At 46.3% G+C, this 13,334-nt stretch overlaps 1 protein-coding gene across 1 annotated transcript in view; it reads right to left on the bottom strand.

Annotated features, from left to right (window-relative positions):
- The window catches only part of LOC126281519 (acetylcholine receptor subunit alpha-like 1), a 950,196-nt gene that overhangs the window by 59,281 nt on the left and 877,581 nt on the right, over window positions 1-13,334 (bottom strand). The window contains exon 5 of the mRNA XM_049980559.1: window positions 9,041-9,221. Within this exon, the coding sequence (XP_049836516.1) occupies window positions 9,041-9,221 (181 nt within the window). The remainder of the gene's footprint in view (window positions 1-9,040; window positions 9,222-13,334) is intronic.

The following is a 13,334-nucleotide window of genomic DNA, read 5'->3' as shown; positions in this document are numbered from 1 at the left end:
ACATAGTTATTCCGGAAATTGAATGGCCATCAGAGTGGCGAAACACCGGTTGTCACAGAAGGCCAGGAACAATGTAATTACTGAGAAAATATCAATACGGGGAAAATGCCAACAGAAATTGAAGTGATCGACAGAGAGGAAGATATGATCGAGAGTGTTACGGAAACACTAACAATACCGTGGTACATTCCTTTTGGCAGATTCAACTGTCCTGCTTAATTTACGAAACTCAGTTTCAGGGTGACGCAACTGACTGACTTAAAACCTGATAATGTGTCATCAAGCAAAGGTGTCCCTGACAGCTTCTCCGAGTGACTTCAATAGAGGGACCAGAAAATTATCTCACTCAACAGCCCAATACACGGGCTCATTATATTGCTATATTGCTCCACGTGTGGTCCATAAACATTGGTGTGGAAGAGAAGTGTCACGTAATATTTAAGTCTTAGAGAACAGTCCTACGCCTTCTGTGGTATGACTGGTTCGTAGAGCTGAGTATGAAAGCCGTGTCGTGCACGCCGCATGTAAATTCTAGGAGAAAACGTGTATATAAACTATGTTAAATACTAAATGAATAAAATTAACCATGGAATACTTCTCTTTATAACTGCAGAGCAAACTTAGATTGATCTACACTTGCAATGGATTATGACTTAGTGCTTATGTCTTCGAAAATCATAGATATGTTTTTCATGAAAGAGTCCATATGAGTTTTGCGGGATACATATTGCACAAAACTGTGAAATGTGTTTTAACAACTTCAAGTCTGACATCTGCAAACCAAAACGCTGGTACTCGTCTATCTCAATGATGAGAGGAGCGTAGGGAGAGATGCGGGAGACCCGCACCGTCAACTAGGCAAGGTCGTAGCGGAGGTGGTTTTCCTTCTTCCGTCCGTAATGGGGATGAATGATGATGATGAAGACAACACCACAACACCCAGTCATCTCGAGGCTGGGAAAATCCCTGACACCGCCACGAACCTAACCCAGGTCCCCGTGCGCAGTAAGCGAAAACACAATCGCAAGACCACGAGCTGCGAACTCTATCTCAATAGGGAACACACTTAACCTGAGGGTTCTGGTTCCAGACTGAAGCTGGGCAATGGAGGGCTGTAAATAGATGGGAAGCCACCTTGTAAGATTGCACGATTTCAGAGTAAGCAATGGAATAAGCAACGCCCGTTAAACAGATGGGGTTGCGCATACGGGAAGTTTTAAAGTGGACCGAGCGCATGAGACTAATCTCAAGGAGAGGCAGGTAGGAAACCGTGATTCGTCAGAAGAATATTTAGGACTTTTAGTCCACTCACGATTACCAAAACTTGTTCGAGTGACGCTTCAATAGTTTTCGTTATTCTAGGACCCGTATCACATAGGACCGAGAGAAGAAATGGAGGTAGTTCAGTAAGTCCAAATGCGACAAGGATATATTAGTCCATCTCCAGTGGCAGGCGTGAGATGTGAGGCGTTGTGCGTTACTCTTTGGTTTTCTCTGCAAATTTTGTGAGCGTTCTCCACTAGGAGAGTCAGCCAGTATAAAACTCATTCCTACGTATGCATCGTGGAAAGATCATGGAGGGAAAATAAGAAGGATGCGGTCTCACACAGAGCCTTACCAGCAATCATTCTTTCATTCACATTTTACGACTGGAACACGAGAGGCGATATGACAGTGCCACGAATAGTGCCCTACTCCATAAGAGGTCTGCGAAGTGAAAGTGGAGAAAAAAGGCATATGTATGTAGGCTTGAAACAAGAAAAAGAAAGTGTTACGGAAGATTGTGAGAAGATAGTCACTTTACTGAGGGGAAGATAATGCAGTTTACCTACTTCTGGAAAGGGAAGCGAGAAGTAACCGGGCCGTTTGAGTTCTGAGGAAATGTGGCTAGAGGTAAGGCAGTCGAGATGTGTTGTTACACTGATTCGACTTGAGGCAGAGGAGAGAGTGTCACGGTTATACCAGTTTCAACTAAGGCGGGCCAATGATCGCACTGGTGGCAAGTATCTATAGGATCGTCAATAAGTACTTCCACCATTTCAGAGGATAACTTTGCAAAAACTAGAAGATGTACAAAATAGACGCATATCTGGGGTAGAGCATATCTTGTCATCACACGTGTTCAGTATGGGAACCGTTTGTGACGCTGCAAATCTCAGCATGTGCGTGCAATTCTACATCTACTTCTACATAAACATCTACATAAATACTCCACAAGGCACCGTACGATACGTGGCGGAGGGTACCCTGTACCACTACCAGTAATTTCCTTTCTCGATCAACGCGCTGACAGAGCGAGAAAGAAATGATTGTCTACGTACCTCCATTTGTTGAGCTCTAATTTCTCGTATCTTATTTTCGTGGTCCTTACACAAAATGCATGTTGGTGACAGTACGATTGTTCTGCAGTCAGTTTCAAATGCAAGTTTTCTATATTTTGTCAGAAGTTTTCCTTGAAAAGAGAGTCGCTTTCCCTCCTGGAATTCCTATTTGAGATCCCAAAGAATCTAAGAAGTATTTGTCTGTTGTTTGAACCTAGAGGTAACAAATCTGGCAACTTGTAAACATAAACTTCAAGGACTCAAGAAAAATTTTATTATATTCGAAGTAAGGAATATTTTAAGATTGTGCAGCAGACTGATGTTAAGGATAGTGTTGGAGCAAAGGGAATATGAGCACACTCTCTATTGTTGCCTGATATACCCAATATGGCAGCGATGACATCATACAAGATGGCGGCATGTAGACTTGGCAACAGTGTATGATGGCATCCAAGATGGCGGCTGTGACGTCATCCAAGATGGTGGATTTTGGTGGGAAGTTTGAATTTTGCTGGGAAAGTGCGTGGCACTTTTCCACCAAAATTCAAACTTCCCAGCAAAATTCGCCAACTTGGTTGACGTCGCAGCCGCCATCTTGGATGCCATCATACGCTGTTGCCAAGTCTACACACCGCCATATTGGATATCGCCATCCTGGATACATCTGGCAACAACGCAGTGTGTGCTCATACCCCCCCCCCCAGGCTCAATACTAAGGATATTCCTGTGTAATTCTGAGGGTGCATTGTCTTACCAGTTTTTTGGACAGGAGTACCCACACTTTCTTCCAGTAACTTGAGACTTTGTGCTGGGTGAGAGATTCGAAATAAATGCAGGCTAAATAAGGAGCCAATGCCGTAGAGTACTCTTTGCGAAACTGAGTTGGGATTCCATGTGGACCTGGCGACTTATTTGTTTACAAATATTTCCCTTGTATCTCTACACCCTGGATGGTTATTACTATGTCATGCATATAAGACTGTGCTGTGAACTCTTTTGAATCGAGAAAGTGACAGTCTTTGCTTCTTCAGTATTTTACGAGTCGCCCATATAGTTTTTTTTTCTTTATTGTGATTTCATTCCCCTGCCCCATATGGGCAGCGGAGGGCTGTCAGCGGCACAATCCGCCGCTCTTCAGTCGAGTGACACAACAGTTAAAACAAGAAGGAAACGATACATACATAAGGAAATAAAAAAGGGTAACATAAAAGAGAGTAAGGGAAGAAAATGGAGGTAAAATATACACTAAAATGGAGACGTTCATGGGGGCAGTTAAAAAAAGTCACCAGAAAGTTAAAAAACACAATTGGCGATTCTTAAAACACAGAGAAGACACAGGATGCGCAGGCACAGGTTAAAAGTGGGCCACAGTAGTAAAAACACTCCAGAACAACACACTTAAAACCCACTTGGAGCACACATGAAGAACAATAAAACTACCAGGTGGGACCTGCCGAGGGAAAAGGTCGAGAGCATGGAAAAGGATGAGAGAGCAGGCGGCAGTTGGGGAAGTGGCGGGATGAAGAGAGGAGGGGCATCAGTGGGTTCACGAAGAGGCAGGAGACATGTGGGGTGGGAGAGGAAGAGGGAAGGCAGGGCAGGAAGGAGTGCAGAGACACTTGAAGGAGGCACAAGAGATGGAGGGGAGTAGGAGGGGGAAGCCGCTCAGGAGGAGGGAGGGGGAGGAAAGGGCGCCCAGAAAAAAATGGTTAAAATGGCTCTGAGCACTATGAGACTTAACATCTATGGTCATCAGTCCCCTAGAACTTAGAACTATTTAAACCTAACTAACCTAAGGACCGCACACAACAACCAGCCATCACAAAGCAGAGAAAATCCCTGACCCCGCTGGGAATCGAACCCGGGTGTGGGAAGCGAGAATGTTACCGCACGACCATGAGATGTGGGCAGGGAGCCCAGAGGAGGATGCTGGGAGAAGGGGTTAGAATTGGTAGGAAGGGTGGATGTCAGGGCGCAACTCATCATCCGGGAGGTGTAGATGGTGGAAGTTGTGTTGGGAAAGGAGATGGAAGGTGTGAAGATGGAGAGAGAGTGGGACACAAGGGTAAAGGCGCGGCAACTGGTTGGGGGTGGAGAGGATGGGAGAAACCAGGGGGTGATGGGGATCAAGGCGGCGGACAATATACAGTGTGCAGATGTGTTCAAGGAAAAGGAGAAGGTGGGGGAAAGGGATTAGGTCGCACAGGTTGCGCATGGGGGATGGAAGGCAGATGGGGAAGGCGAGGCGGAGCGCATGGCGTTCAAGGGTTTGGAGGGCTTTATACTTCCGGGGAGGGGCGGAAATCCAAGAGATGCTGGCATAACAGAGGATGGGGCGGATCAAGGATTTGTAGGTGTGAAGGATGGTGGAAGGATGCAGACCCCACGTCCGGCCAGGCAGGAGTTTCAGGAGGCGGAGGCGGTTGTGAGCTTTGTTTTGGAAGGTAAGGAGATGGGGAGTCCAGGTAAGGTGGCGTTCGAGTGTGAGGCCAAGGTATTTGAGGGTAGGAGTGAGGTGGATAGGACGGCCATAAATGGTGAGGTAGAAATCATGGAGGTGGAAGGAGTGGGTGGTGCGGCCTATGATGATCGCCTGGATCTTGGAGGGGTTAACACAGAGGAACCACTGGTTGCACAAAGCGGTGAATTTGTCTAGGTGGTTTGGAGGGTACGTTGGGACCGTTGAAGGGTAGGATAAAGGGCTAGGAAGGCGGTGTCATCAGCAAACTGGAGAAGATGAACAGGAGGGGGAGGTTTGGGCATATCAGTAGTGTACAGAATATGGAGGAGAGGGGAAAGGACAGAACCTTGGGGCACGCCGGCAGAAGGGTAGAAAGTATGGGAGTTGGAATTGTGGATAGTCACATAGGACTGACTATGGGAGAGGAAGGAAGCAACAAGACGGACGAAGTTGATGGGGATAGCATAGGTCTGAAGTTTGAAGAGGAGCCCGGGATGCCAGACATGGTCATAGGCATTCTGGAGATCAAGGGAAACAAAGATAGCGGATCGAGGGGAGTTAAGTTGGAGGGAAAGAATATTGGTAAGGTTAAGGAGCTGGTCGTCAGCGGAGAAGGAAGACCGGAAGCCACATTGGGTAGGAGGCGGTGCTGGTTAAGGTGGCGGTGAATACAGCGAGAGAGGATGGCCTCGAAGACCTTACTGAACACGGAGGTGAGGCGGATTGGACGATAGAAAGATGTATCAGTGGGGGTTTGTTAGGTTTAGGGAACAGCAGGACACGGGAAGTCTTCCACAGGTCAGGGTAAAATCCAGTGGAGAGGAGGGCATTGTACAGGGTAGCAAGGACAGACAGGAAGGATGGAGGGGATTCCTTGAGGTGACAGTAGGTGACGCCATCATGACCAGGGGCAGTGTTGCGTTTGGAGCGGAGGACACGTGTGATGTCTTGTGCGGTGATGGGAGTGTTGATGTCTGAGGGGGTAACCGATCCAAGTACTGGAAGCTAGGTGCGAGTGGGGGGAGAGAGGTGTCAGTGCGGTCAAGGACATTGGGAAGAAGAAGTAATCAAAATGGGGATCGTTAGGAATGCAGAAGATCTCGGATAGGTGGGAAGCAAAATGGTTAGCGTTACTGAGGTTGTCAGGAAATGGTCAATCGTCATGGAGGATGGGGTAATGAGGGGTGGGATGGCTACCAGTAAGGTGGTGGAAGGCTGACCAGTAATTGGAGGAGTTGACAGGGAGGGTGGAGTTGAGGCGTGTGCATGTCTGGCGCCAGTCCCGGCGTTTCTTGGCTGTAAGGAGGTTCCGGATGTGTCACTGTAATTGCCGGTGGCGGGTGAGAGTATCCCGGTCACGAATGTGGAGGAAGGAGCGGTAGAGCCTGCGGGATTCACGCAGAACAAGGACGGCCTGTGGAGGAAGCGTAGGGCGGTGAGGGTGGATGGGGTTTGTAGGGACATGAGCCTCCACAGCGTCAGTGATGGTCTTCTGAAGGAAGGAAGAGGCATGGGTGATGACATCAGGGTGGTGAAAGGAGAAGGGGTGGCTTTCGACCTGTAAGGCAATGGATTCCCGGTAATCCCAATTGGCACGGTGGTAGTCATGGACAGACTTTGGAGGAGCAGCTGGGGCCCATATAGTTCACAGGCCCGTTTATATAGGTCTCCTGTGTCGGCCCCCTGGCGCACTCCAAGGAAATACTATTATTTAAGCGACAGCAGACGAGTGCTCGGTCTGTTCTGAACCCTGTATTACTTTTTTCCAGGTAACGCCTTCAGTGCTAAGCACAACCTGTGTCTTATGTGTTGCTGTATAAAGCACTACGTTCCATAAATCGTCTTTGTTCCTCCTACAGCAAACTTGGCGACAAGTGAGGGTTATGTTTTCTTCGCGTGCTAGTGTCAGTGGTAAGTCACCCGACAAACATCTCGATGGAAGAAATACTCCAACGTATCATTATAGATATACTCGAACTGCCCAGTAGCAAGCTTCCGTGGAACAGGCTCTCGCCACTGCTCTCAATAAAGTGGTGTCTGTGTGTTCGCAGCAGGTTACCCTTCCGTCAGTACAACAGTCGCCTTTTCCGACATATGATGAATCGGCTGAAGATTGGGGCCCTTACGAGACACAGTTACGCCAGTATTTCCACGGCATCGTCGGTTATGATCACAGTAGCCCCGTGCTCCCCCCTTCTTGCCCTTGCTCCTTCGTCCAACTCGAGCATGCTGCTTGCTCTAAGCGTTCGGCTGTTTGCAAGAAGTGTTTAAAGAAAGACCTCTTTGCATCGGTGTGTAACTCCTCTTCAGACGTGGCGGATACAGTAGCACCGATAGACATAAACTGTACCTCTACAGGTCTTTTCCATCTTTAATCCACTTACTAAGAACATGCTTGTCAAGAGCAGTATTTACAATGTCTAAAGAGAGGCCTCGTTGCATCGGTGTGTAACTTCTCTTCAGACGTGGCGGATACAGTAGTGTCTTTTCCATCATTAATCCACTTACTAAGCACATGCTTGTCAAGAGCAATATTTACAATGTTTTTAAGCTTAGTCCGTAATTCTTCTATATTCATCACACTGAAATAAATATCATTTCATCGCCTAAGTGAGAAACTAACAACAGCTTCTCTGCTCTTTCTAGCATGAACTCTCTCTTAGCCTTCGTGGCTTATTTCGTAACCGAAGTCGCTGTGATGACACCACGATCTCTAATCCTGGTCTCTCTACTGACGTCACAAACAGAGTGCCTGTTTGTAGCTGCAAGGTGTAAGACATTTCCATTGTGCGTGGGCCGTCAAAGCAGCTGCACAAGAGTAGTGGAGAAAACAGGCGTTTTATTGTATGTTCCTATCAATGTTATCACAGTGCGGTACGTACATTTTCATGATGTCAGATTCATTTTTGTTTCTCATTTTTTTTCGCTTCTAACTTTTCTGTTTTCGACAGTTTGTCTATGAATGAAAAAGCTTGAACTAGTGTCCTGTATGTATTTGTTCACTTGTTTTTGTTTTAGTTTCTGCGGCGCGTTAGTAAATGGTGCAATAAAAGAACGGAGACATTTAAAAACTGTTGCTAAATGGTCTAATAAACTTTTAAATAACTGTCTTCTACAAACGAATTTCAGTCCAGAAGAAGGGGACAGGCCACATACTAATGAACTACAGTGCTTGTCATTAAAGTTGCAACATTATGAAACAAACATGCAACTAAGGACCAATTATCATCCAGAGTACTACATGCTGGAGTAAACAAACGATCAGTATTTCAGCGCAGATACAGAATGTAGGTAGGAGCAATGCTAATACTCAAGACAGTTTGGGAAAACGTGTTAAAAAGTACTTCACGAGATTGTCTGTCTGTAGCCCAGCAATGAAACCAAAGACGTCCCAGTCTTTATCCAGAAGTTTAAAGTAGCCTCCAGCTGGTATTGCACCAACTGGGTATTTACGCGCTACTGACTGTAAACAACATTCTTTGAATGACTCTAAAAGTGTCAGAGCGGAATCGGGTGGCCACTAAAGACAGCAGCCCACTTTGCAAACCGAGCGAGGTGGATCAGTGGTTAGCACACTGAACTCGCATTCGGGAGGACGACGGTTCAATCCCGCGTCCGGCCATTCTGATTTAGGTTTCCCGTGATTTCCCTAAATCGCTCCAGGCAAATGCCGGGATGGTTCCTTTGAAAGGGCACGGCCAACGTCCTTCCCTGTCCTTCCCTAATCCGATGAGACCGATGACCTCGCAGTTTGGTCCCTTCCCCCAAAACAACCAACCACTTTGCAAGTCAGTTCACTGAGTTGTCGGTCTGCAAGTTCTGACTCCCCTGCCCATTTGTGGTACTCTCTGATTATGGTGCCCGATACATTGATATGTGTAATTTTTATTGTACGTCTAGTAGTTTTTATGCTTCTGAAACTCCAGTAATGCTGAATAAATAACTCTGCATGTCGTTCTTTGTGATTGTGTTGCCAGCTCTTCTGCCGAATACTCCGAGACTAAATGTGCTACAAAATCGTGGGAAGAACATTCAATGTAACTGATCCTGCGACAAAGAGTATGTTCTGAAAGCAAAAATTTTTCAAATTATCAAGTACGTCATTTCATTCAGGTCATACACTTAGTAAACAATATAAAAAAATGACACAGGAATTCAGTATCCAGTAAGGATTCCGTGGTGACCACGTGCTACATTACGTTTACGTTTCACAGTCACAAACAGACAGCAGAGCAGGCGGTTTCGCGGTGCCACCCACCAGGTATCCGTCGTAGGTCCACGAGCCGAACTTCATGAAGCACGTCTGCTCGTCGAACGGGAAGTACTCGACGTCGATCTCGCAGAAGGACTTGTAGATGGCGGGCGGCTTCCAGACGACCTTGCCCGTGTGGTGCAGGATCGCCTTCGTCATGATGGTCACCTCGTAGTTGCCGTCCGCGCTGCGAACACATACGTCACCTGCTGGAGGACACCAGAGTGGCTGCACACCCTGTCCCAGGGCGACATACGCACAGCCGTGGCAGAGCGCAACAAGAGGGTGCCCAGCGTGGAAGCCTTTTAGCGTTAGTCCACGCTGCATTGAAAGTGATCTACCGTTACACTGGCGGAAATAAATGAACATCTGACACAGGGACACAGTTTGTTTGGGGCACAGAGCATAAGACATGTGAGTGCATAAGAACAGTATTTGAATTATTGAAAGGGTGTCGTTCGAGCATCGTACTAGTTTAATAAACTCTGGCGACAAGAACGGATGGGAAGGAAGATAACGCCTCGAGGAACTGCTACCGTCTGTAAAACAACCTCGTCATCGCTGCTTCATACTGCTAAATACTGAAGTAGGCTGATGACCTGCATTAGATATCCAACTACTGTTGTCGGCAAGGTAACTACACCATTAAGCAGGACTAATTTTAGAGCTGCGTTGCTGGCTGCGACCATTCGGAACAGTTTTCTATATGCTAGAGTACCAAGAAATGCTCACTGTTGCACTTCATCATATGGCATTTTTCTTACTGAAACGATTCAACATGTGATATAATACGAAATGCGATCGCTATATGACACAGAAGCAACCTGCATCGGTGGAGCACATATAAACATAACTGAACAGACTGAATGTGGTTCACTCTGGGACGACAGCGATACGATGCTGATATGACTCTCTTATCGCCGGCCACAGCACGAATTGCTGGCTGTTCTACAGCTAGGAAGGACATTTCACGTCTTTTGATGTAGGTGTAAAAAAAAGTTTTCTGTAAATGAAGCAGTGCTGCATAAGACTCTATAGTTAGTTTCTCAGTAAAGTTTTTACTTTCAGAGTAGGAAATTAAGTAACTGTTTTTGGATTTGGGTGTATTCCCATTACGACGTCTTTCTTCTTGGAGTCTGAGGAAGGTATTCGATAAAGAAATATTTTTTCCATCTTACAGTCTGATACCACAGGTTGATAATGAACTGATTTATTTCCGATAATGCCCACAGGTGCTCCGATACTTCGAAATTAAGTAAATCATGGGGAATATTTTATTTAGAGGTTTGTAGTAAAACTGTAGTCGTTCACCAGTTTACGTTTGGTGGTATTCTTTTCCTATAATGCTGCATACCAAATGCACCTAAGATATCGAAATTGATTTTAACGCTAGAATGACAGACATTATCTTTCCAGTCCTAAGAGGTGTACATTAAATACGACGGGCATTCAACAAGCAATACAACTCTCTCTGCCAGTTCCGGTTTAAAAAATGCAGGATTTGTTGTGGGACATCGTGGCCTATTCTCGCTTCAGCCCCTTTAGTTTCACGAACTTCCAATTGGTGGCGGTGCCACACGCTGCCTTCTAGATCGCGTCCGTAACGGAGATGCGTTCCAAGCAGACAGCTGTAGTTGAGTGTCTTTTTGCGCAAACCCAGAACATCGTAGGTACTCACAGAGGCTTGCAGGATGCCTATGGAGACCCGGCAGTGAACAAAAGCACGGTAAATGGTCGAGAGAGACGAATGTCGTCATCTCAACACAGCCGCTCAAAACTATCCCATCTCCCGCACGGCGTACGCAGCTGTGCTACCCTCAGAAAATTGAGGAAAAGACTGCAGCGTGTTTGTCGCCACAAAAATGCAAACGAACTCCTTCTTCTCGATGACGACGCAAAGCTTCACACAAATCGGCATATCCTAGAGCAGCTCACAAAACTTCACTGTATTGTTCTTCCTTATCCTGCCTACAGCTCGGATCTCGCACCTTTCAACTCCCGACTGTTTCGATCAGTGAAGGACGCACTCCGCGTGAAGCAGTGTGTGGATGATGGGAACACTATTCATGCAGCAATCCGTTGGCTCTGACGTCGACAAGTAGAATGTTATCATGCGGCCATACAGGCCGTCCCAGTAAGGTGACGTATGGCCATCGCACTGAACAGAGATTATGTTGAAAAATAGGGATTTATTGCCAAAAAGACAGGGACATAGTAAAGTGTATTGGAACCCTGAAAAAAACCAACCCACTTTCAGAAAAATATGTGTTGCATTACTTACTGAACGTAATTATCCAGGCTGTGACGTGCCAGAATCACGCCGCCTGCCTTGACTTGCTGTTTGTCGCACAACTGCTGCCGAAAAATGGGTGTAACATCGATAACTACCACGCCTCACTACCGTCATTGCTCAGTGTCGTCTCGCATATCGCATCGCCTCAGTGAGTAGCCAGTTTCTGGCGGTGATAAACGTACAGCGGCGTTGACCATGTTAATGATACTATGGTACTGGTAAACTAACTCTCACGTTAGATAGTCTGCCGTGAAGGAAACGACAGCGAGGTCGGTCACGCTGTCATCTTCCACTGATCCGCTCCTAACGAGATGACGCATCATTTTGAGGCTTGGAGATTTGTATTTTAATGTCCAGTGCCGTTTATATTGGCAACTTTTTTACACTCTATGCTCTACAAGAAAGCGAAACACAACCCCACATTAAAGGTTTTGCTGAAATCGCAAATTGCTGAAAACTGACACATCGCGTTGGTTTGAAGTTCTACAAATTTTACACTGTAATTTATATTTTAAGATGTGTCCTACATTACAATCCGTGACAATATTTGCGAGCCCCTCGCCTCATCCTCATACTGAACCGCAGAGCCTAACACTCCGTTACCGCAGCATAACATGGAAGGAGTCTCTATGTGTCCTCGGAGTCTTCCGCGGCGGCATGACTAGGTAATATCTTATCGGTTTTCCAGCAGCGTCAATTCCAATAAAATCCTAGAGCTTTCTATGGCTAGCTCCGCCATGTAGACAATTTTGTTGGAATTGATGTGGCTTGAAAACCTAAAATATTTTATCAAAGGAGTTTATACGTCTATTGTCTATAGGTATGCACACGAAAAATTAAACATCGCTAGATGTTTTAGACAACGTGGGAGCCTATATTGCTGCTGATTTATTTATCCCTTATGCTTAAACGCTGTGTTCAATAAGTTGCCGAAGCGCCGCTATTTAGTAGTACTGTACATATGCAAATGAATTACAACTTATCATCACAATATTACGACGTGGTAAGATCTTATGCGACCAAATTGCTGAGGTCATCGGTCGGTTGCACACTACCTAATCTAATAAACTAACTTACGCTAAGGACAACACACATACCCATGCCCGAGGAGGGACTCAAACCTCCGGCTGGAGGAGCCCGGCGGACCTTGACAAGGCGCCTCAGACCACGCGGATACACCACGCGGCTTATAATTAAACAAAGTATTCTAAATTGTCACGCACTTTCGGAACCGAAATTGTCTGTGTCTGTGTATTACACTGAAGCGCCAAAGAAACTGGTCAGGCGTGCTAATTCAAATATAGTGATATGTAAACAGGCCGCATCCGTCGTAGAGGTCGGCAACGCGTATATAGGACAAAGGATGTTTGGCGCGGTTCTTAGATCGGATACTGCTGCTACAATGGCAGGTTATCAAGATTTAAGTGAGTTTGAACATGGTGTTATTTTCGGTGCACGAGCAACCGGACACAGCACCTCCGAGGTAGCGATGTAGTGGAGATTTTCCAATACGACCATTTCTCGACTGTATCGTGAATATCAGGAATTTGGTAAAACATCTAATCTCTGACATCGGGCGGAAAAAGATCCTGCAAGAACGGGGCCAATAACAATGAAGAGAATCGTTCAACATGACAGAAGGGAAACCCTTTCCCAAATTGCTGCAGATTACATAGCTGGGCCATCAACAAGTGTCTGCGTGCGAACCATTCAATGAAACATCATCGGGTTGGCCTTTCGCAGCCGAAAGCCTACTCGTGTTCCCTTGATGACTGCACGACACAAAGCGTTACACCCCTCCTGCTCCCGTCACCAAAGACATTGGACTGTTGAGAGCTGGAGACATTTTGGCTGGACGGACGAGTCTCGTTTCAAATTGTATCCAGCGTTGAGCGGATGGATCCTTCATGTCAGCAGGGGACTGTTTATGCTGGTGGAGGCTTTGTAATTGTGTGGTCCGTGTGCAGCTGGAGTGAAATGGGGCCCCGATAGGTCTAGATACGACTC

This window comes from Schistocerca gregaria, chromosome 7 (assembly GCF_023897955.1).
Source record: "Schistocerca gregaria isolate iqSchGreg1 chromosome 7, iqSchGreg1.2, whole genome shotgun sequence".
NCBI classification, from domain to species: domain Eukaryota; kingdom Metazoa; phylum Arthropoda; class Insecta; order Orthoptera; family Acrididae; genus Schistocerca; species Schistocerca gregaria.
This window is presented reverse-complemented; position numbering and strand designations above follow the sequence as displayed.